The sequence below is a fragment of the Megascapheus bottae genome, chromosome 2 (assembly GCF_031878675.1).
Source record: "Megascapheus bottae isolate mThoBot1 chromosome 2, mThoBot2.hap1, whole genome shotgun sequence".
NCBI classification, from domain to species: Eukaryota; Metazoa; Chordata; class Mammalia; order Rodentia; family Geomyidae; genus Megascapheus; species Megascapheus bottae.
In genome coordinates, this window is record NC_143510.1 from 2,661,584 (window position 1) to 2,684,610 (window position 23,027).

General features: G+C 45.0%; 1 protein-coding gene across 2 annotated transcripts in view; it reads right to left on the minus strand.

Annotated features, from left to right (window-relative positions):
* Window positions 1-23,027, minus strand: part of Pkp2 (plakophilin 2) — a 108,859-nt gene that overhangs the window by 45,982 nt on the left and 39,850 nt on the right. The window contains exon 1 of one of the 2 annotated variants that reach the window (XM_090319621.1): window positions 8,916-9,179. The exons of the other annotated variant lie outside the window; for it this stretch is intronic. Coding sequence (XP_090175747.1) covers window positions 8,916-9,138 — 223 coding nt within the window. The 5' untranslated portion in view covers window positions 9,139-9,179. Of the gene's footprint in view, window positions 1-8,915; window positions 9,180-23,027 lie in introns of those variants that run through there. 2 annotated transcript variants of the gene reach the window in all.

Sequence of the window (23,027 nt, forward strand, 5' to 3'; positions counted from 1 at the left end):
GGAGATGGAGCTAAAAGGGTAGATCATCACCCCGGATCAAAAAAAAATCTAAGGGAGGTTTAACAACCTGAGTTCAAGCCCCAGTTCTGGCCTAAATAACCCAATAGGGCATTTTGTTTGTTTGAGGTTTTTTGTTTGTCTTGCTTTTGGTTTTGGTGCCAATCCTGGGGCTTGAACTCAGGGCCTGGGCACTGTCCCTACTTTTGTTCACAGTGAGTGCTATACCACTTGAGCCACAGCAACACATCTGGCATTTCTGTGAGTCTATAGAAGATAAGAGTCTCGGGGATTACAGGCATGAACAACCACTGCTGGACTGGCGTGCGTGCGTGCGTACGTGCTGTGTGTATGTGTGTGTGTGTGTGTGTGTGTGTGTGTGTGTGTGTAGTTAAGAGATTAGTTAGCAATGGTGAAGTGGGCTAACTTTCCTTAATGATCTAATTGCAGTTCCTTCATTCACTCCACATAACCTGCCAAATGTATTTTCACAACCTTTGCAATTTTCCTGATTCAGCCAGGCTCAAACACCTTGTGAACAAGGTGGCTTATGCTTGCTATTCTAGCTACTCAAGACACTGACTGAGATCTGAGGATTCTAAACAAATGTAAGAGACTCTTATCTCCAATTAACCAGCAAAAAGCCAAAAGTATAGGTCTGGCTCAAGTGTTAAGGCTCCAGACTTGAGCAGAAAAAGCTAAGTGACACTGAGATGCCCCAAATTCAAATACCAGTCATATCTGCAATCCTACCTGCTCAGGGGGCTGAGATTTGAGGATCATGGTTCAAAGTCAGCCCACGCAGAAAAGTCCAGGAAACTCTTATCTCCAATTAAGCACACACACAGCAAAAAGCTGGGCATAAAGGCGTGGTTCAAGTGGCAAAATGCTGGCCTTGAGCAAAAAGGTACAGGGACAGCATCCAAGTTGAGTTCAAGCCTGCACACTGCTGCACTGCTACACACCCCTTTCCTTACAATATAAGAGGAAAGAGGATGAGGAAGGCCTCTTACCAGGACCCCACAACTGGGCTGAGTTTTGCAGGACATGTAAGAGTTAACCAGACAAAGAGAAGGATAAACTCGTGTGTGTGTGTGTGTGTGTGTGTGTGTGTGTGTGTGTGTGTGTGTGTGGTGAGGAGGGAGGCTGGGGTGGTGGAGGTGAAGTCTGAAGAGTTGCAGGCCTAGTGCCTTGCCATGGGGAACAGGGATTTGCCTCCTATAGATAACAGTAAGAACCCTGAGGAATGTCAACTGGGGAAGGATGCAGTGAGGTTCTGCAATGTCCATTCTAGTAGCTATATGTGGATGGTGGGGGGCAGGGGGCGGGGAGATTCCAGTAGGAAGAGGTTATCTTATCTCCTAAGTTGATTTTCACCTCTTACAGGAGCACTTCTAGCTGAGTCCTGTAGAGCCCTTGACAAGTGAGTTAGTCATATTGTCTGGACATTCAGAATACCCTAGTTACACAAATTAGGATTTCATGTCACCCTCCAAGCTGACAGGGGTTTCCAAAGATCAGCACAGTGGAGCCAATGGGAGGCACACGTGAATGTGTGAATGAGGGAGGGGGGGCGCGGGGGGGGCACATGGACAGTTGTTTCCTTGAGTTAATTACCCACACTACCCATGTCCATTTTGGAAAGGTTGATTTTATGTTTAAACATCTTATATATTTACTTATTTTAATAAGGGAGGTATTAAGGCCTGAACTCAGGGTCTTCTGTTTCACTTAGCTTTGTTTTTTGCCAGCCCTGGGACTTGACCTCAGGGCTTGCGCACTGTCTGTGGGCTTTTTCAAGGCTAGCACTCTACCACTTGAGCCACAGCACCACTCACAGCTTTTTCCCTGTATTTGGTACTGAGGAATCGAACTCAGGGCTTCCTGCATGCTAGGCAAGCACTCTACCAGTAGGCCACGGTCCCTGCCTCATATAGCTTTTTCTGCTCCCCCATTAGAGTCACAGCTCCACTTCTAGCTTCAAGCTGCTTAACCAGAGATGAGTGCCAACAACTTTTTGCCTAGGATGGGATGGAAATGTGTCAGATCTCAGTCTCCAGAAGAGCTAGGATCCTAGGTGTGAATCACCAGCTTTGGAGCCATTCTTTTTCTATATGACGGGAGATGTCATTCAAGTGGTACAATGCTTGAGAGGCAGAAAATCGAAGTAGAGTACAAGGCCTTGAGTTCAAGTTCCACACACACACACAGCAAAGTGTGTCCAATATCCATTATGTAAGATGGTACTATGTAATAGATGGGTTATCAACTTTTTTTTTGTGGGTCACAGGGTTTAACTCAGCCTGGGTGCTGTCCCTGAGTTCTTCAGCTCAAGGCTACTACCCTACCCTTGAGCCAAGCCCCACTTCCCATTTTCTGGAGATTAACTGGAGATAAGAGTCTCAGGTCCTTTTGTGCCTGGGCTGGTTTTGAACATCTCAGCCTCCTGAACAGCTAGGATTACAGGCGTGAGCCACTGTGCCCGGCTGGGTAATCAATTAAAAAATATATTTCTATCATAAGAGGCTCTTCTAGTCTGTTTATTATTCTTTATGTCTTAAGTCAGGAAAAAGCAGGAAGTTCACTTTAGTAGACTGAATGTTTTCCGGTTTCTGGTGAGTAATATTGTCAAAACAATTTTTCATCAATCAGACCAGAAATTCAATTTCAGTATAAAATCAAACTGTCCCAAAATAAATTTTACACAACTATATATAGCCTCATTTTAATACCTGATTTAAAAAATTGTGCAATTTTACTTTGAGCTAACTACACAAATACCTAGAATATCTCATTCACTAAATAGCCCTGTCCCCCACTGCAGAGCCTCTCACCCAGAGGACTGGGACACCACAGCCTCTTAAACAGCCTAAGCCAAAGCTCTTCTCTTTACAGTGATTTCCCACATCTTAATCACGGCGCACAAAACGACATAGTTGTATAATCACATTCTGTTACCATAGGTCTTCATGATTTCTTAGTTTCATTTAACTAAATATAAACAGAAGAATTTCTAAAAACTAAGAAAACAAAGCTACAAACCAGAGGCTTGTGCATGTAATTCCAGCTACATAGGAAGTTTGAGATCTGAGGATCATAGTTCAAAGCCAGCCTGGGAAGAAAATTTGTTGGTGGTGGTTGTGGGGCTTGAATTCAGGGTGCTGTCCTTGAACTTTTTCCACTCTAGGCTAGCACTCCACCACAATGCCAATTCCACCAAAAAGGTGGAAGCAGGGCTGTGCCTCTCCTGGCAGAGCACTAGACTTGCACACAAAAGCTCAGGGGCAGCACCTACACTCTTGAGTTCAAGCCCCAGCACCAAACAGCATGAAAAAAAGAATTCCATTAAATTCAGGCACCACTGATCCTCACATTCCAAACAGCTCCAGGGCCAGGCCACCCACCTTCGAACTGAACTTTTCTTTCCCTTTCCCAATCCCTCCTACTTTGTAAATTCCTGGAATTCCTTTTTTGGTAGGGAATTTATCCAGAATTTGAACAATGTATAACTTCTTGTTTTCTCAGAGCACCTTAAAACTACCTTTTTTTTTGTAAGCTGAATGAATTTTTTTTTTGTAACAGAATTCAGAGTTTTGGAATTGTCTGATTACAAACATTCAAAGAAGATTCATCATGAATAGGATAAGGATAAGGGCAAAATATGCCTTCACTCTTTTTTAATAGTGGATTTCCAGACTAGTTTTAAATTGCATTAGGGGAGTTCATTGTGTTCTAAGCATTATATACCCTAATTTTAAAACAAACAAACTTGCTTCCCATTTAGGCACTTTGGGGAGGACTCTGCAAGAAGTAACGTGATACTTTTAACGTGTAATATGTAAGATATGGGAAATTTTTATTTCTCTCTTTGCTATGATTTTCAACCAATCCTTCCTTCCCTGCCCCCCCCACCCCTGTCTCTTTGTGGGTCGTGGGACTTGAACTCTGGACCTGGGCGTTGTCCCTGAGCTCTTCAGCTCAAGGCTACCACTCTGTCCCTTTAGCCACAGCCCCGCTTTCTGTTTTCTAGTGATTAAAGAGTCTCATGTTCTTTAGTGCCCAGGGTGGCTTTGAACTGTGATCCTCAAATCTCAGCCTCCTGAGTAGTTAGGATTACAGGTGTGAGCCACCACGCCTGGTTCTTTCTCTTTCTTTGTTCCAGTATAGGGAATTGAACTGAGCACTTAGCATTGTCATTTAGCTTTTTTGCCACCACTTGAGCAATAGTTCTGTTGGTTGGAGATAAAGTCTCATGGATTTTCCTGCGCTAGCTGGCTTTGAATCGGCATCCTCTAGATCTTAGCTTTTTGAATAGCTAGGATGATAGGTGTGAACCACAGATACCTAGCACAACTCCAAACCTTCCATGACCAAAGTGACAGCCAATCTTAAAATGCTCAGTATAATTTAAATTAGTGTCAAGTCATTAGATGATTTATAAAACGACCCACATATTTATGAAGGCAACTGAAAGAAGGTTAAAGACTCTTGCAAGCTTTTAATCTATACCTCAGCCACATTCATTTCACTTCTATTTTTTTTTAAATTAGCCACCGTTAATTCACCCTTTCTGTTATGTCAGCAACTGGAGATTCTCTAGGGCTCTGTAGCTAACAGCAGTTAAACACTGGGTCATTCCTTCTCAGAAGGTCTTCTGTTGATACCATAATCTTTCCAGATCCTCTGACTTTCAACAATTGCTTTGTCTCTTTCAACTTCAGAGACAGGAGAAATAATATGCATTGGCAATAAAAACAAACCAAAAAAAACAAAACAAAAGGTCCTCACAATCATTATGAAACTCCAGACCCTTTCAAAGCACTTAAAAGACACATATGAGTAACCCTGATAATCGCTGCATGGCATGTGAAATGTTACATTCTGGAGTCTCAGAAGCCCAGCTTTCAAAAGCATGTGCTCTTGATGTCTTATGCCTTATGCTTGATTTTTATTTCTGTGTAGGCTGCAGAGGGAATTGCAGCTTACAGAGAAGCTGTTATTGAAATCAAAGTATTTCAGAGGCTTTATTCCTTAGTTGGAAGAATTGCCAAGCATTTCAGTAGAAGTCCTAAGATGATGCCCCATCAACTCTCTGAACTATGGATTATTTGGGGGATCTTTCATGAAGATTCTGCCTCTGCTCACCAACATAAGATCAATCCTATTAAGTTTTTGAGAATTAGAAATATCAATTACTTGGTTGCAAGTAGCTCATGCCTGTAACCTTAGTTATTTCAGATGCTGAAATCTGAGAATTGCAGTTCGAAGCCAGCTTAGGTATGAAAGTCTGGGAGACTGTGATCGTCAATCTAACACCAGAAAGCTGAAAGTGGGGCTGTGGTTCAAGTAGTAGAGTTCTAGTCTTGAGCAAAAAAGCTCAGAGACAGTACCCAAGACATGAGTTCAAGCTCCAGGACTGGCACACACACACACACATGCGCACATACACAATCACTCCCCAAAGTTGTCCATATTCCTTTCAGCTGCAAAAAATGTACATTTTAGATTCCATGTCTTAGCTGTTCTTTGGCTTGTTTAGGATTATTTACATGTTTATCTTTAGGGAGGCTTCACACTTCTTCCTATAAGGCAAGCAGTCTGTCCTTTGTGTTGGGGGGGGGGCTGGGACTGGGACTAGAACCTTGGTTCTGTCTCTTAGCTTTTTCACTCAGGTTGGCACTCTACCACTTGACCCAACTTCTACTTCTGTCTTTCGCTGGCTAATTGGAGGTAAGCGTCTCTTGGACTTGGGTAGTTGGGTTGACTTCAAACTGTGATCATCAGCTCTCAGCCTTCTGAGTAGCTGGGGTAACAGGTGGGAGCCATCAGTACCCAGCGGTCTAGCTGTCCTCAGCACTTGATTATGCAGCTGCACAAAGCAGCTGTTAAATTCAGCTTGTGCACTAGGCAGAAGAGAGGATGGACCACCAGCTGGGACAGCCTGAAAACATTGGCAGACTCATCCTTCACTTACCTATCTCATTTAACCATCTAAAAGAATATACAGAAATGCAAACACAGGACATTCCAGTGACATAGCAGAGGCTCACAGGTTCCTTTCCTTCCATTCACTTTTCTCCCTACTCTCTTTTCTGCTTAGCAGCCTGCTCTTCCTGGGTCAGGAGAAGCAGCATTATTTAATTTGAATAATTATTTTCATCTGTTGTGCCCCAGGTTAGTTGTAGGTTTACCCTGGACATGTGGGTCTCCAGGCTTCCGGGTGGAAGGCTCTGCTGCTGACAGGTGGGCCTCAGTCCTGGTGACTTAGCCTGGGCGCTGTTCCTCATCTTTTTCACTCGAGGCTATTGCTCTACCACTTTGAGCCACAGCTGGATTTCTAGTGGTTTACTGGACATACGAGTCTCCTTGACTTTCCTGCCTGGACTGGCTTTGAACCGTGATACTCAGATCCTTCTGAGTAGCTAGGAGTGCTGGTGTGAAGCCAGTACCAGGCTGTTGTTTTTTGTTCTATAACTCCTCATCCTTTCAAATTGTACTTAAAGAAAACTGGGAAACCAAAAACAGGCTTCACATCTAATAAATACGACTTCATATTAATAATCAAAAGTTAATGATATAACTCATAAGCAGTTTAAAAAGTCAAGTTAGGCACACAACACACACACAGAGAATTGACTAAAGGATGGTACACTCAATGGAGGATTCCTCCGAACAACTAAAAGTTTAACAAAATGACTAGCAGAAAAATGAAATATGTTTTGTTACAGGGATGGTCAAGTGGAGGGGGAAGACAACTGGAGAGAGGATGGATGGGTGAATAAGTGGTAAGATTCAACACAGGTGTGAGAAAATGGAACCAGGTGACTTGAGAGGAGGGTGGGTTGGAGGAGCTGAGGGAAAATGATGAAAGGGGTGACACGGGTCAAATGCATAGTACCCCAAAACTAATATGTTGAACTGAAACACCTTTGTAAACTACTTACCTGTTTTTAAAATACAGATTTGGGAATTTAAACAATCAGCTCTGCCATTTACTTACTCTAGGTGGAAATGTGAGGGTTACTTAGCTGCTTACAGTGAAATAGGAATTAAAATACCTAGCTCACAATTATCTTTTTGAGAATGCAAACTACACAGCATGATTCTGGGCACACTGTCCTCACTCAGCTAACATTGGCTTACAATCCTCAGGCATTTTTTTTTTTAACTTTTCAAGCATGCAAGTATTAACACTGGCCTGATCTTTTAGGATTTCTTTTATAGAGATTGAAAGTGCTGTCTCTCCTGCTGTCCACCAGGTTCTATGGCTTAAGTTTACATCTATGGTCTGGCCTGGGTTTTTTTGGTGCGTGTGTGTGTGTGTGTGTGTGTGTGTGTGTGTGTGTGTGTGTGTCATGGGGCTTGAACTTGGCCTGGCCACTGTCCCTGAGCTCTTCAACAGAAGGCTACCACCCTATCCTTCAGTCAAGCCCCACTTCCCATTTTCTAGAGGTTAATTGGAGTTAAGAGTCCTTTTGTGCTTGGTCCTCAGATCTCAGCCTCCTGACTAGCTAGGATTATAGGCCCGAGCCACAGCGCCTGGCTGCTTGTTTGCTTTAAAACACACACACACACACACACACACACACACACACACACACACACACACACAAGCAAAACAACTATAGTTGGTCACTGGTCAAGCTATGTCCACAGTTCATATTGTGGAAACCAACTGATACCCCAATTTAAACTTTTCAATTTCTTAATCTTCCTTTTTTTTCTGTAAGAAACCTACAGTACTTTACCGATTTAAAATAAAACCCACTCCACAAGTGCTGGTGGCTCACACCTGCAATCTTAGCTACTGTAGAAACTAGGATCTGAAGATTGCAATTTGAAGACAGCCTGTACAGGGAAGTCCATGAAACTCTTATGTCCAATTAACCAGCTAAACGCTGGAAATGGACCTGTGGCTCAAAGTGCTGTCAGCTTTTAGCAAAAGAGCTAAAAGGACAGTGCTCAGGGTCCAACTTCAAGACCAAGTACTGGCACACATCGACACAAAAATGTCACTAAAGGAAAACCAAGTCATGATGTCTTTCTGATCACTTGGGCAAAGGAAAAAAGGCTACATGACATTCTCTAATTTTCACAACTGCTTTGCCATCCTCCCCTCCACACTCCACCTACCTGCAGATAAGACTGTGGGTTTAATATTTTGGATATAATCTCTGCACCCAGAGGTACATGGGTGGCAGTGGGTGGGTGGGGACAAGCAGGCTGCACTAAAGCACGGGGCTCTGCCAGCCAGGCCAAAGTCCCTTCCCTCCTCCTCCCCGGGGTGGGGCAGCGGCCAGGGCCGGAGCCTTCTGACCAATGGGGTCACTTCCTCGATCAGACTGCTCTAGGACCCGAGTGAAGCGCCCCGGACTACCTGGGAGGAGCAGTGCTGTCCTAATTTACGATGGTAGGAAAGGGAGGTTGTTTTTTGTTTGTTTTTTTTTTTAATAAAAAATATTCATGGAGGTCATGGATTCTTAAAAAGAAAAGAAAAACGTAGTTAAAGCTAAGGGCGCTTTCCCCCCTGCACAACATTCTGCTTAGCATTTCAGAGGGTGTGTGGGCAGAGTCTGGGTCTCCAGAGGAACTCCTTTGCCCACGGTGGGGCTGAGGCGAGGGGAGGGAGAAAGAGGGGCGATCAGCCAACCAAGGTGAAAAAACAACCTCCACCGAACTCTAACATGGATAAGGCACACTTAGTATGCACCAGTACGATGGACCGGGAGACTCCGCAAGCAGGTATCACGGGAAGCGCCGTTTCCCCGAGGGTGCGGGGCCCCAATCTAGAGGTGGCGCCCCGCAACAGGTGGGCAGAACCCTGGGGTTCTGCGCCCCGGAGAGCGGCGGCCCGGGGCACCAGGGGGCAGGGAGGGAGCCGGCGACGCGGGGGTCCGGAGGGGGTGGGCTCCACTCACCTCTGACCACGGAGCCGCGGCCCTTCCGCGCCAGGGTCTGCTGCACCTGCTCCTGGATCCGCAGGCTCCGGGCCGCCTGTCCGCTGCGGCCGCTGCTGCCCACCAGCTTCAGTTTGGCGTCGGAGGGCAGCGCTAGGCTGGAGCTGTCCAGCTGGCCCAGGATCTGCTGGCCCAGGACGGTCCGGATGTAGCCGCATTCGGCCAGGGAGCCGGGGGCCGCCATGGCGTTGGCAGCGACGGCGAACGACGGAGCGAGGAGCCTAGTCCGGGAACCGACCAGCAGAGCCGCCGGGGAGCTGGGGGCCCCCGAGCGAGCCCCGCCCGGACACGCCCCGCCCCGCCCCCAGGCAGCCCGGACCACGCCCCCTCCGCGGGGGCGGAGCTAGGCCTCGGGGCTCTGCGCCCGGCCTGCCCCGGGGGCGGGGCGCGGCTCCGGCCCAAGGCGCGCGGGCGCGCTCTCGGGGTCCTCAGGCCCCTCCTGAGCCTCGGCCCCGGGAAGGACGGGGCTCCCGGCGGCCTGGCGCACAGGTGCACCGGGAGGAGCGCCTGTGACCGCGGGCGGGCTCGTAGGGGACCCCGCCGCGGACCGGCCGGCCGGCTAGGAGAGCCCGGCGGGACGTGCGGGGAAGCGGGACTTGGCGGCTAGTCGGCCGCCCCGGTGCAGCTTCGGGACGGCGCGCTCCCCGCACAGATGCCGTCCCAGAAGCGCGAGTCCCCGCTCGCGGAGACACAGGCTGTGCCCGGCGCGCTGGCTCGGCTCCCTCGTGGGAACACCACCCACGCAGGGAAACCGGCGGGGCGGCTGGCACGGCCAGACTCCCGAGCAGCCCTGCCGCCGCGCGAGGGCCGGCGCCCCGGCCTTCCGTCCCCCTTCATTACACGCGCAGGTCAGCAGGGGTCCGTGACCATCACATCAGGATCGTCTTCCATGGACTGCTTGGTCTAAGGGCTCCCCTCCCGTAACATAATTACATTGTGCTGGGAGCTGGTGGCTGGCAGGGGGCTGAGATCGGAGGGTCACGGTAAAGCCGGCCTGGCCAGGAAGGTTTGTGAGCCTCTTGTCTGCACTTCACCACCAGAAAACCAGAGGTGGTCCTGGGGCTCAAAGTGGTACAGCACCAGCCTTGAGCGGAAAAGCTCGGGCCCAGCCAGCACCTCGATCCCGAGTTCAAGCCCCAGGGCCCCCATCAACAATAAAAATCAGCCGCGGAGGCTGCACCTTCCGTGCAGTAGGCTGGTGAGTACACAGTGAGGGAGGACAGAGCAAACCGGGTCCAAAAAGTCCGGGCGAGCGAGAAATGATCATTTCACCGCCGTTTCTCAACAAGCCTCGTGGCCAAAGGTTGTGTGGAAAACCGGTCTTGAAAGCAATCTCTCTCACCCCAGTACCCGTCTTTACGGAAAGTATACCTTGCGCAGAGCCCAATTATGCAGCCGGGTGTGAACATCCGACAGCGATGCTGAGACTTAATCGAAAACAGAACGATGAACCTGGGGGTCACGTGATGATAGACTCCGAACAACGAACTCTGTTCCCAGTCCCTTCTTTCCACAAGGTCTCTTCTGGCAGCCCCAGGTCTGCAGGTTTGAAAGATGATTTCAGTTCCTGTCCCTGGGGCTGGGGACGTCTAAGTCATCACCCTGTTTTTCTGTGCCTGGTGAAGTGATTTAAAAGGTCAGCTCTGCCTCCATCTCCACCCTGCACTGGGAATGGAAAGGAAACTTTCTTTGTTACTGGTCTTGGGGTTTAGAATGAGGGCCCAGGCACTATCTCTGATCATTTTTTTTTTGCTCAAGTCTAATTAATGCTCTACCACCTGGGCCAGAAATTCACTTCCCACTTTTGGTGGTTAACTGGAGATAAGATTTTCCTGCCTAGGCTGGCTTTGAACTACGATTCTCAGGTCTCAGTCTCCTGAGTAGCTAGGATTACAAACTTGAACATCCATTGCCTGGATTATTTTAATGAGCCTAACTTTGCTTTTTTTGGTCTCATTTGCTTTTCTAAAGTGTGATGTTGCATAGTATGACATGTAATCTATTAGGTAGGCTCTTGACACTAAGCACAGGGAAATCTTGTTAACATGCACTTGGATGACTGTATGGGAGGAAGGAAAGGGACTCAGAACATAGCTTGTGAGTAAAGAAAGCTTTATGTGAGCTTGCCTTTTGCAAACAGCATGCTTTCAAGAAATCTCTGCTTTTGCACTTAGATATTTTTCCTGTTAAATGGGTGCAAAAGAAATATCTAGGCTGGGAGTTTGGTCTAGCCGTGGAGTGCTTGCCTAGCATCCACGAAGACTCGGATTCAATTCCTCAGTACCATATACATAGAAAAAGCTAGAAATGGTGCTGTGGCTCAAGTAGCAGAGCTCTAATCTAACCTTGAGAAAGTCTAAAGACAGGACTCGGGCCCTGAGTTAAAGCTCCAGGATTGGGAAGAAGAAGAGGAAGAGAAGAGGAAGAGGAGGAAGAGGAAGAGGAGGAAGAGGAAGAGGAAAAGGAAAGCGGGAAGAAGGGGGAGGGGGAGGGGAAGGAGGAATAATTATCATCTATGGATAAAAGCTCTGGGATGCACCTAGCTGGCCACTTAGGAAAAAGATCGACGGATCTCAGTTTGAAGCCAGCCCAGGCAGAAAAGTCTGTGAGACTCTTATCTCCAATTAACCAGAAAAAAGGCCAGATGTGGAGCTATGGCTCAAGTGATAGAGTGCTAGCCTTGAGCAAACAGTTCATGGTCAGCATTCATACCCTGAGTTCAAGTCCCAGTACCATGTGTGTGCACACATGTGCGCATGCACACACACACAAGTTCTGTGGGGAAAATGTTTATAGGTTCATTGATGAGTAACCCATGGAAATGTTCAACATTCCTACATTTCCTCTGCACTCAGTGCCTTCAGGTCTCTGGTCCCATGTCAGCCTGTCACATTGATAAGCAGTGACACATCTCTCTGAACATAGAGATGACCAACCCTCAGATGATCGACTACCTCCTTCTCTGCTTCACTTTTCTCTATGTGCTGATCTTTATGCTATCTACGTCACATTCTTATTTCATAACTGTTACCCTAACAAGTCATATAACATATATCAGATAGGATCAGTTATAGTCTCTTAAGGGAAAAAAACCACAAAAACAAAAACAACTAACCAAGATAACATTTAAGCTTTTTGTAAGTGTGCCTGGACTGGGGCTTGTACTAAAGACTTTGTGCTTTAGGTTGGCTTTTGTACTAAGGATGGTAATCACAAGTTGATCCACAGGTCCATTTCCAGCTTTTTGGCATTTAACTAGAGCTAAGCATTTCATTGAGTTCCCTGCCTGGGCTGACTTCAAACTGTGGCCCTCAAATTTCAGTCTTCTAAGTAGGATTATAGACATGAGATACCGTAGCCTTGCTCTAAGATAACTTTTTTTTTGGGGGGGAGGGGGGTTGGTCATGGGACTTGAATTCTAGGCCTGGGCCTGGGCACTGTCCCTTAGCTCTTCAGCTCAAGGCTGGTATTCTACCACTTGAGCCACTTCTGGTTTTCTGGTGGCTAATTGGCAATAAGAGTCTCATGGATGGGCTGGCTTTGAAACAACATTTGCAGATCTCAGCCTCCTGAGTAGCTAGGAGTTACAGGCATGACCCCACCGATGCCTGGCCTAAGATAACTTTTATTTTTATTTATTTAGTTAGTTAGTTAGTTTTTGTGCCAGTCCAGGGCTTGAGCTCAGGGCCTGAGCACTGTCCTTGGACTTTCACAAGGCTAGAGCTCTACCACTCCAGCCTCAGCACCACTTCTGGCTTTTTTTTTATTATTATTATTTTTTATATATGTGGGGCCAAGGAATCGAACCCGGGTCTTCGTGCATGCTAGGTAAGCACTCAACCACTAGGCCAAACTCCCGGCCCCTTGCTTAGCTTTTTTTTGCTCAGAGCTGGTGCTGTACCATTTGAACAATACCTCCACATCCAGCTTTTTGATGGTTAATGGAGATGAGAGTCTCTTGAATTTGACTTTCCAGGCTGGCTTTGAATCTTGAAACTTAAATCTCAGCTTCCTGAGTAGCTATGATTACAAGTGTGAGTTAGACAGGATTGAGTTTTGATCTGATTTTGAGTTTTGATCTGTTGCCTTGAAACACTAAGCTTTATTGTTTGTAAATCTACAGTTAGACTTTCCTTACAGTGATCTTTATTCCTTTATAGGGAATACCAGTATGCAAGCAATGAGAAAGTTACAAGAAGAGTAATACCAGTACGCAACCAATGAGAAAGTTACAAGAAGAGTAAATATAGCTTTAGCCTTAAGGTTCAAATAATACTTCAGTGGAAAATATTAATGAACATACAAATCTTTGATTTGTATTAAAAGCAAAATCCTAGCCTTGGATTCTTATTAAAAACATGGCAACATGTATTAGCTGTTTCCTACTACTTCTAGAGAATTAATATCAATCGGTTTCCAAATATTTTCTAAATCAGACTAAGGGGCCTGGCAGAGAGAAAATCTAAAATAACCCTCAGAGTTTATTTCCACTTTTAGCAAATGGATATGTTGCCAAGGCAATCAGTAGCAGTTTTATCATCAGCTCTGTAAATTGAAGCTCAATCAAGTCTCCAAAAGGAGACCGTGAACATGCAGGTGCTGAAAACCACACTCTGTGTGTACTTTAAACCACACCGAGGGCTATGAGTGTTTAATTCACATGTTTATCTTGTGTACAATTTGGAGTGTATTGTTAGTGTGTAAGTCTGCACCCTGTTCTTTTTTAGAGGACCTCAGATTTGGTGTAGGAGGTGGAAATCAGGTGAGCACTTGGCAATGGTGAGCAATTGGTTCACAGACAGGTAGGCTTTGAATATTTCCTATAATCCTCACTCTTAGCTCATACCTATAATCCTAGCTACCGTAGGCTAGGATCAAGATCTGGGTTTGCGGTCAGTCCTCAAAGACAAATCCAAGAGTCTTATCACCAACTAACTAGCAAAAAGCTGGAAGTTAAGGTGTGGCTCAAGTGGTAGAGTGCCAACTTAGAGAGAGAGAAAAAAAAGCTAAGTGAGACTACTAGGCCCAGACTTCAAATCCCATAATTTAAAAAGAAAAAGTTGAGTGTGGTGGCTCATGCCTGTAATTCTAGCTACACAGGAGGCTGAGATCTGAGGATCATGGTTCAAAGCCAACCCAGGCACTAAAGTCCATGAGACTCTTACTGCCAATTAACCACCAGAAAACCGGAACTAGCACTAGGTCTTAAGTAGTAGAGTACTAGCCTTAAGCTGAAGAGCTCAGGGACAGCATCCAGACCCAGAGTTCAAGCCCCATGATGGACAAAAAAATTAAATATGTAATAGTTACATTCGCATATGCAAAATATTCCTAAACATAAAATATAATAAGTAATTATAACAAGATATATATATACATAAGTATGATATATATTGCACTTCAAATATTTGATATATTTGGGAGTTGATAGACATTGTTTTATATAAGTATACATTAATTCATAACCTATTTGCATTTTAGTTGCTTTTATTCTACACGCATTAATACTTTAATTTCAAAAAGCATTACTTATTGTACAAAACAGTTTATATATACATATATATGTATATAATTGTTTATTGTTGGTTATGAGGCTTGAGCTCGGGGCCTGAGAACTATTGCTGAGCTCTTTTTGTTGTTGTTGTTGCCAGTCCTGGGCTTGGGCTCAGGGCCTGAGCACTGTCCTTGGGTTTTCTCAAGGCTAGAACTCTATCATTTGAGCCACAGCACCACTTCTGGCTTTTTTCTATGTATGTGGTACCAAGGAATCAAATCCCAGTCTTTGTGCATACTAGGCAAGCAATCTTCCACTAGGCCAAACTCCCAACCCTCCTGAGCTCTTTTGAAAAGGCTACTGCTCTACCACTTGAGCCACAGCGCTGCATTTGGTTTTCTGGTGGTGAATTGGAGATGAGTCTCATGGACTTTCCTGCCCAGGCTGGCTTTTAACCGTGATCCTCAGATCTCAGCCTCGTGAGTGGCTAGGATTATAGGCGTGAGCCATCAGTGCTTGACTTAGTTTATATTTTATATAGGAAAAATAAAGTTAAAACAGAGGGCTGGATTTTAGCAGCCCCATCTCTCCATCCCTTCTATTTTTTTCTTTCATGGCTCATGATAATGAGCCATCACTGATTACCTCTGCCTCCCTCATGAAAAAGGGAAAGAGGTGATCGCTGAGCAGGTGCCACCTTGGCTGCATTTAACACCATTTGTGCCCAATAAATGAGCTTATTATTATTATTATTTAGATTAGCATCTTTCTCAGAAATTGGAAAAATTATCATTTGTGTGTGTGTGCGCGCGTGTGCGTGCCTGTGCATACACGTGCATGTGCCAGTACTGCTTGCTTAAACTTCCGGTCTCTTTTCTGGCTTGGCTTTTTCCACTCAGGGCTGACACTCTACCACCTGAGCCTCATCTCAGCTTCCTGCTTTTTGTTGGTTAACTGAGTTTCCTAGACTTTTCCGGACAGGTTGGTCTTAGCCTCCTCAGTACTCGGTAGCTAGGATTACAGGTGGGAGCCATGAGCCACCATTACATGGCCCCTTTACTTTTTTTTTTCCCCTTCAGCTCAAGGCTAGCACTCTACCACTTGAACCACAGTGCCACTTCTGGTTTTCTGGTGGTTAATTGGAGATACGAGTCTCACAGACTTTAGTGCCCAGAGCTTCACTTCCCACTTTTGGTGGTTAACTGGAGATAAGATTTTTCTGCCTAGGCTGGCTTTGAACCATGATCCTCAGAGCTCAGCCTCCTGAGCAGCCAGGATTACAGGCGAGAGCCACCACACCTGGTCCCTTTTACATTTTTTAAAGATAGTTTTTATTGGAAGGTAAGATCTGAGATACTTGTTTGGTAACATTATTTTTTAGATAATGTTGTAATGATGTGTTAAGTGCAGGAGAGTTTGTTTTCTTTTGGTCCTGGAACCTGAAACCCAGGTTCAGGCAAATCTCATATAATCACCACTATTTCAGTCAGGGCTTCTTTGTTAGTGGTCAGTTCCCCTTGCAAAGAGGCCATAGGGTCTCCATGGTTACCAGGACAGGTTTCTGCATCTCTGAGCTCACTTGCGCATCCGGATAGCCCAGGCTTCTTTAACATCACTGCTGGTTAACGTTCATATTTAGAATCCATTTGAACATTCTGCTCTTTTGAAGCTCCAAGTGTTCTATCTCAGATCACAGGAAGTTTTGTTTTTGAAGAAGTATTCGCCACAGAACAGAAGTTCAATAGAAACCCTAGGGGTTGCTGGTATATGCCAAGGATGAAGGTCTTTGCAACTTGTGACTGTGGCAACAACTTCTATGAAGATGTTTTATTGACCTCCGAGTTTCTGTTTTGTTTTGTCAGTCCTGGGGCCTGAATTCAGGGCTTGGTTCCTGAGTGTCTCTGTGCTCAAGGCTAGTGTTCTAACACTTGAGCCACAGAGCCACTTTGGGCTTTTTCTGTTGCTGTGGTACTGAGGAATCGAACCCAGGGCTTCATGCATGCTAAGCCACACTCCCAGCCCCTCATAGATGTTTTGACTAAATTGCGAGTAGTGTGTGTGTGTGTGTGTGCGCACACGTGTGTGCGTGTGTTTGTGTGCCTATAATGGGATTTGAACTTGGTTTCATGCTCTTCCTTGATTTTTTCGCTCAAGGCTGGTGCTCTTCTCCTTGAGCCACACAATTCCATGTGAGCGTTCTGCTAGCTAATTGGATCAGAGAATGTCATGGACACTTTAAATTGGGAATCTTAGATTTCAGTCTCCTGAGTAACTAGAAATACATGTGTGAGCTACGGGCACCCAGGTAGAACTGGGGTTTAAACTCAAGGTCTCATGTTTTCTAGGCTAGGCAGGAGTTCTATCACTTAAGCCATGTCCCCAGCACTAGCACTGACTTAGATTCTGTCACCTGTTGAGTTTTCATGAACTAGCCAAGAGAAATGCCTACAAATTTCAGTAATTATCTGAAAAGCACTCCTCCTTAAACCAACCACTTCTTAGACTTGTGCCCTGGGGAGTCGGCTACCACATATGGAATTTGGGGGGAGGGGCCAAAACATTCTGACCAGAGCAGGTATATGCCAAAAGGAACTGGAAACTGATACTAAAACAAATACATGAATACATTTGTTCATCCTAACACTATTCACAATCACTCAAATGTGAATCAACCAATAAATGGGCACACAAAGTGTATTGTATACATTAAAATGTTTAGCAGCCACAGAACTAGGGCATGAATAAACTTTGAAAACAGGATTCACTACAGTATGAATGAAACTTGAAATCGCAAATCTAGAGGAGTGGTGATGGCACAAGCCTGTGGTCTGAATGACTCAAGAGGCTCAGCTCTGAAGATTATTGTTCAAAGCCAGTCCTGGGCAGAAACATTTCTGAGACTCTTATCTCCAGTTAACCACCAGAAAGTTGGAAGTAGAGGTGTTGCTTCAGTAAAGCTAAGCAAGAGCATGAGGCCCAGAGTTCAAGCCCCAGTACCTGTCCCCCCCCCCCGCATGGTTGATATTACGTGAATTTCATATCAAACATCATAGCTGAATGCTCACCAGATGCAAGCCCCAGTAGTAGGCAGGGATTCAGAATTTTTGTTTTTTTCCTTATGTAAACAAAATGAATAGTGTCTATCTTCTTTCAGTTGGCAGTGTTTTGAGTATCAGATGCTAGTATAATCATTATTTTGGCTATTATCAGACATAGCAATGCACGTTTTTACTTTGATTTTTCTGCCCAGATATTGTGTCAGGAATAAGGCAGAATTAGGCAGTATGCTCAAATCAATCATTTCTTTCATCAACAATCAGTTGAGTGAGTCTATTTGCAGTTACATATTTCTTTGATATTGTGAATACTGCCAGCAGAAGAGCTAAAATGTACTGTGTTGTTGAAAGAACCCAAGATTTCTCAGCTAGAAATGTGTCAGCACCTTCCAAAGGTGAAAGCCAGCAAGTGGGTTGTTTCTATGAGATTGTTCTGCCCAGAAAACTTGGGAGAAATGTCCTAAATTCACGAATATATGGAAGAACGTGAGTTAGCTCACAGTTCTGGAGTTTGCCCTCTCATTCCTGTGTCTACAAGAAGGAAGATGCAGCAAGAAGTTTGCTGTCTGTGTCTGTGTCTGTGCGTGCACGTGCTCGGGCACATGCTCACGTGGTACTGGAGTTTGAAATCAGGGCCCTGTACTTTTACTTAACTTTTTCTCCTCAGTGCTGGAGCTTTACCACTTGAGCCACAGTTCCACTTCCAGCTTTTGGCTGGTTAATTGGAGTAAGAGTCTCACAGACTTTTCTTCCCAAGCTGACTTTGCAACAAGATCCTCAGATCTCAGCCTCTTAAATAGCTAAGATGACAGGTGTGAGCCAAGAATGGCTGGCCAAGAAGGTTTCATGTTTGCCATGAGAAATTGCTTTGCATTGTGTGTGCATGTGTACGTGTGTGTGTGTGTGTGTGTGTGTGTGTGTGTGTGTATGTGTGTGTGTGTGTATACACGCTAGATCTGGAGCTTCAACTCAGGGCCTGGGCCCTTTCTCTGAGCTTTTCTGCTCAAGGTTAGCTACACCTCCACTTCCAGATTTTTAGTGGTTAATTGTAGGCAAGAATCTCATGGTATTTCCTGCCCAGGATGACTTTGAACTGAGATCCTCTGATCTATCTCCTGAGTTACTAGGATTATAGGCCTGAGACATCTGTACCTGGCCCTCACATTCTCTTTTCTGCCTCTGCCTCTCTTTCCTCTTTCTTTCTGGCTTTTGTACATAGAGCTTTGAGATTTCAAAGCAAGTCCATTTGGTCCACACCCCGAGTCTTCTTTCCTTTAGTTACTTTCAAGTAGGGTCTTTCATTTATAATCCAGCTAAGTTGTGCCACCATCTTTAATTTATGCCTTCTATTGCAGCTGGAAATGACAGGCAAGGCCACTACATCCAAATTGACTTATTTGTTGGTTGTGAGGCTTGAACTCAGGGTCTGGGCATTGTTCCTGAGCTTTTCTACTCAAGGCTATTGCTCTACCACTTTGAGCCACAGCTATACTTCTGGTTTTGAGGTGGTTAACTAAAGTTGAGAGTTTTCTGCCACGGTGGCTTTGAACTGTGACCCTCAGATCTCAGCAGGTAGGATTACAGCTATGCATGAGCCACAAGTGCTTGGCTTTTATCAGATTTTTTTTTGTTGCTTTTTGTTTTGTCAGTTGTGGTGCTTGAATTCTGGGCCTGGGCGTTGTGCTTGAGCTCTTTAGCTCAAGGCTAGCACTCTATCCCTTGAGCCAAAGCACCACTTCTGATTTTCTCATGGACTTTGGTTCCTGGGCTGGCTTTGAACTGTGATTCTCAGATCTCAGCTTCCTGAGTAGCTAGGATCACAGCACCTGGCTTATATGAGATTTTTACTGGTTGAGATAGAATTTTGTGAACTTTTTGCCTAGATGGCCTTGAACTGACATTTTACTGATCTATTTTTCCCTGAGTAGTTAGGAGTACAAGTAACAGCCACCACACCTGGCTAGTAAGGTGATATTTCTTTTTTGGGGGGGTCGTGGGGCTTGAACTAGGCTTGAGTGCTGTCCCTGAGCTCTTCAACTCAAGGCTACCACCCTACCCCTTCAGCCAAGCCCCACTTCCCATTTTCTGGTGGTTAACTGGAGATAAGAGTCTCACAAGCTTTAGTGCCCAGGCTGGCTTTGAACCGTGATCCTCAGATCTCAACCTCCTGAGTAGCTAGGATTATAGGCGTGGGCCACCACACCCAGCATCCTAGTGATATTCTTCTCTCTAATTAACTAGCAAAGAGTCAGAAATAGATGTGAATCGCAAGTGGTGTCTTGCCAGCCTAGAGCAACAAGGCCTAGAGCAAAAGTATGAGGTCATGAGTTCAAGCCCCTGTACTAGTACTAAAAAAAAGAAAAGAAAAAAAGGAAAAATAGAAAATACCCAGAAATACTGTCATCTTAAAAATGTTCAGGTACATTATAAGTTTCTTTGTCTCATTTTTCTTTTCTGGTGATCTGCTAGGCGAGCATCACCTCTTCTCTTCTTCAAAGCTCACATTGAGCTACAGTGACACCATGTGGCTATTCTAGGGCATTAGCTCCCAGATGGGAATAATTTTCTTTCCCTTCTGTGGGGATACTGAGGCTTAAACTCAGAGCCTTTGCTTTTGCTTAGAATTTTCTCACCAGGCTGGTGCTCTACCACGTGAGCAACACTTACACTTCTGGAGTTTTGCTCATTTCAAAGATCTTAACCTCCTATGTAGCTAGGTTCTGGGTGCCGTCCCTGTCCTTTTTTGGTCAAGGCTAGTGCTCTACCACTTTGAGCCACAGCTTTAGCCCTGGTTTTCTGGTTGTTAAATGAAGAGTCTCACAGACTTTCCTGCCCAGGCTGGCTTCAAATTGTGATCCTCAGACCTCAGCTTCCTGAGTAGCTAGGATTATAGGCATGAGCCATCAGCACCCAGCCCCAATTACTATTGATTGGCAAGTTTATAAATACAGACATTTAAGCTGGGTACTAGTGACTCACTCAAGTAATCTTAGCTGTTCAGGAGACTGAGATCTAAGAATCACACTTCAAAGCCAGCCTGACAGGAAAGTCCAGGAAACTTTTATTATTAACCAGCAAAAAGCTTTTGTAGAGGAGTGGCTCAAGAGGTAAAGCACCAGCTTTGAAGAGAAAAAGCCAAAGGAGAGAGCCCAGGTCCTTGCATCAAGCCCTAGCATTGGTGTGTGGCACCCATGCCACACACATACACCGCACACACACACACACATACCACCACCACCACCACCAGGGTCCTTCAGGCTGAGAATAGGCAGGTCTGGTGTCACGTGCCAGTCTGCAGCGCCCAGTGAGAATGTGCTGTCTCCTAGCTTCCATTTTGTTGGACCTGACAGGGAAGACAGGGAAGCCACTCTCTGGGCTCCTGATCAGTAGATGAGTCCTGTCCACTTCCCTTAAGAAGCGATCACCCAAAGACCCCACTGCCGAACACCATGTACTTAGGGCTTAGAATTGCAGTATGTGAATTTGGGGGAACCTAAATTTCAGTCCATTGTCATTTGTTTATTCTAGATATGGAAATAATTATATATACATCTTACTTTTTTTCTGTCAATACTGGGGCTTGAATTCAGGGCCTTAGTTTTTTTGCTCAAGGCTGCTACCTCTACCACTTGAGTCACAGTTCCACTTCCTGCTTTTAGCTGGTTAATTGGAGATAAAAGTGCTACAGATTTTTCTGCCTTGGCTGGGCTTGAACCATGATCCTCAGAACTCAGCCTCAGGAGTAGCTAGAATGATAGGCATGAGCCACCAGTGCCTGGCTAAATGAATCCTAATGTAACTCAATAAGTGTAAATTCTATTAAGTGGGAAATTAAAAGGTGGATCTCGGGATTTTACCTTATAATTCATCATCAAAGATTTCTATGAAGGTGACCTTGCACTTATACTATGAGTAAGTACACACCCTCATATATATGGCTTCAAGAAATGCACTGCTAAGACACACCTAAGTAAATGAAAGGAAAGGAAGTTGAGTAATTCATTGGCATGTAGACAAGTTATTTCATTGCACTATAGGTAGCATTTTGAAACATGTGCCTTGGGGAACACTGAAAAATACAGGAGAAGGAACATGTAAGGAGCTTTCTCTCTATCCTGTTTGGAAGATGAGGACAACAGAGTTGGTTAAAGCCAGTCTGTGTGCAGTATGGACACTGGCCACCCGTCACAAGCCACCAGTGCTAGCAGGAGAGCAGGCTCAACTCTGCTCTGGAAGGGCTCTTTGTTTTTCCTCCTTGAGTTTCTCCAGTGTCATTTTATTTATCTTTACTCATGTGTTCAGTGCTTCTAAAATCTGAAAAGAAGACTGGATACTGGTGACTCAGGCCTTTAATCCTGCCTACTCAGGTTCAATCCTAGGTTCAAAGCCAACCTAAGTAGACAAACCTGAGAAAGTCTTATTTACAATTACTCAGCAAAAAGCCGAGAAGTAGTGGAGATATGATTCAAGAGGTAGAGCCCCCACCCCAGGGCCAGCACACACACATAAAATCAGAAAGGAAAGGAAATACATGTTATTTTCAAACTGTGGCCTTTTTCGTCCTCCAAGTAGGCTAAAGAAGGGCCCCTCAGTTTAGATCTTGATGACTACTAATTTTAAGTCAAGAAGTGGGTAGATACATTTAGAAAACTGTCAGGAGAAAAATGCATGTGAACTAAACACCGCAGGCAGCTATCTGGCGTGTTATGGATTTGCTGCTGTAGACAATGTGATGATCAGAAATAATAGACAGGAGAGAATTTTGGTGAGCTGTCATCTATTTTTGAGCTGAATGTTCCTAACATTTTCGAATGACTCAGGGATAAGGCATCAATCTAGAATGCCTCTGCATATCCCATGCCATGTGAATGGTGGAGTGGGATTAATGAGTGCTTTCCTTCAGCTTTTGAGCAATAAACAATAACTATATAAGAAGAAAACAGGTGAATGTGGTGGCATGCACTTGTGAGATAGGTAGAAGGCTTATGGTCCAGGCCAACCTGTGCAAAAGCATGAGACCCCGTCTGAAAAATAACTAGAGCAACAAGGGCCACAGGTATCCCTGGTAGTACACCTGCCTATCAAACAAGAGGTATGAGTTAAAACTTCAGGACTACCAATATATATGTATGGACATAGCAAGTTTCTCTATAGTTATAGTCTGTGCATCACAATCATTGTTCCTCAGCTCTCAGTGCCCCATATAGACTGGTGACACCACCCATGCCAAATTTGATCCCAGGACTGGCACCAAACAAAAGCTAAGCAATACAACCCTATTGCCTATGCAAGTAGAAATGTGACTGAAGTGGTAGAGTGTCAGCATTGAACAAAATAGCCAAGGAGGTCCACAAAGCTTTGATATCAAACACCAGTACCAGCACACAAAAATACGCTCATAAACACATGCACAGACATGCATACACACACACACACACACACACACCCTTTGCATAAACATAGTCTTTAAAACTACATTTAGCAGAACTCAGTTGTTTCAAAACAGCTTCACATTATTGTTCA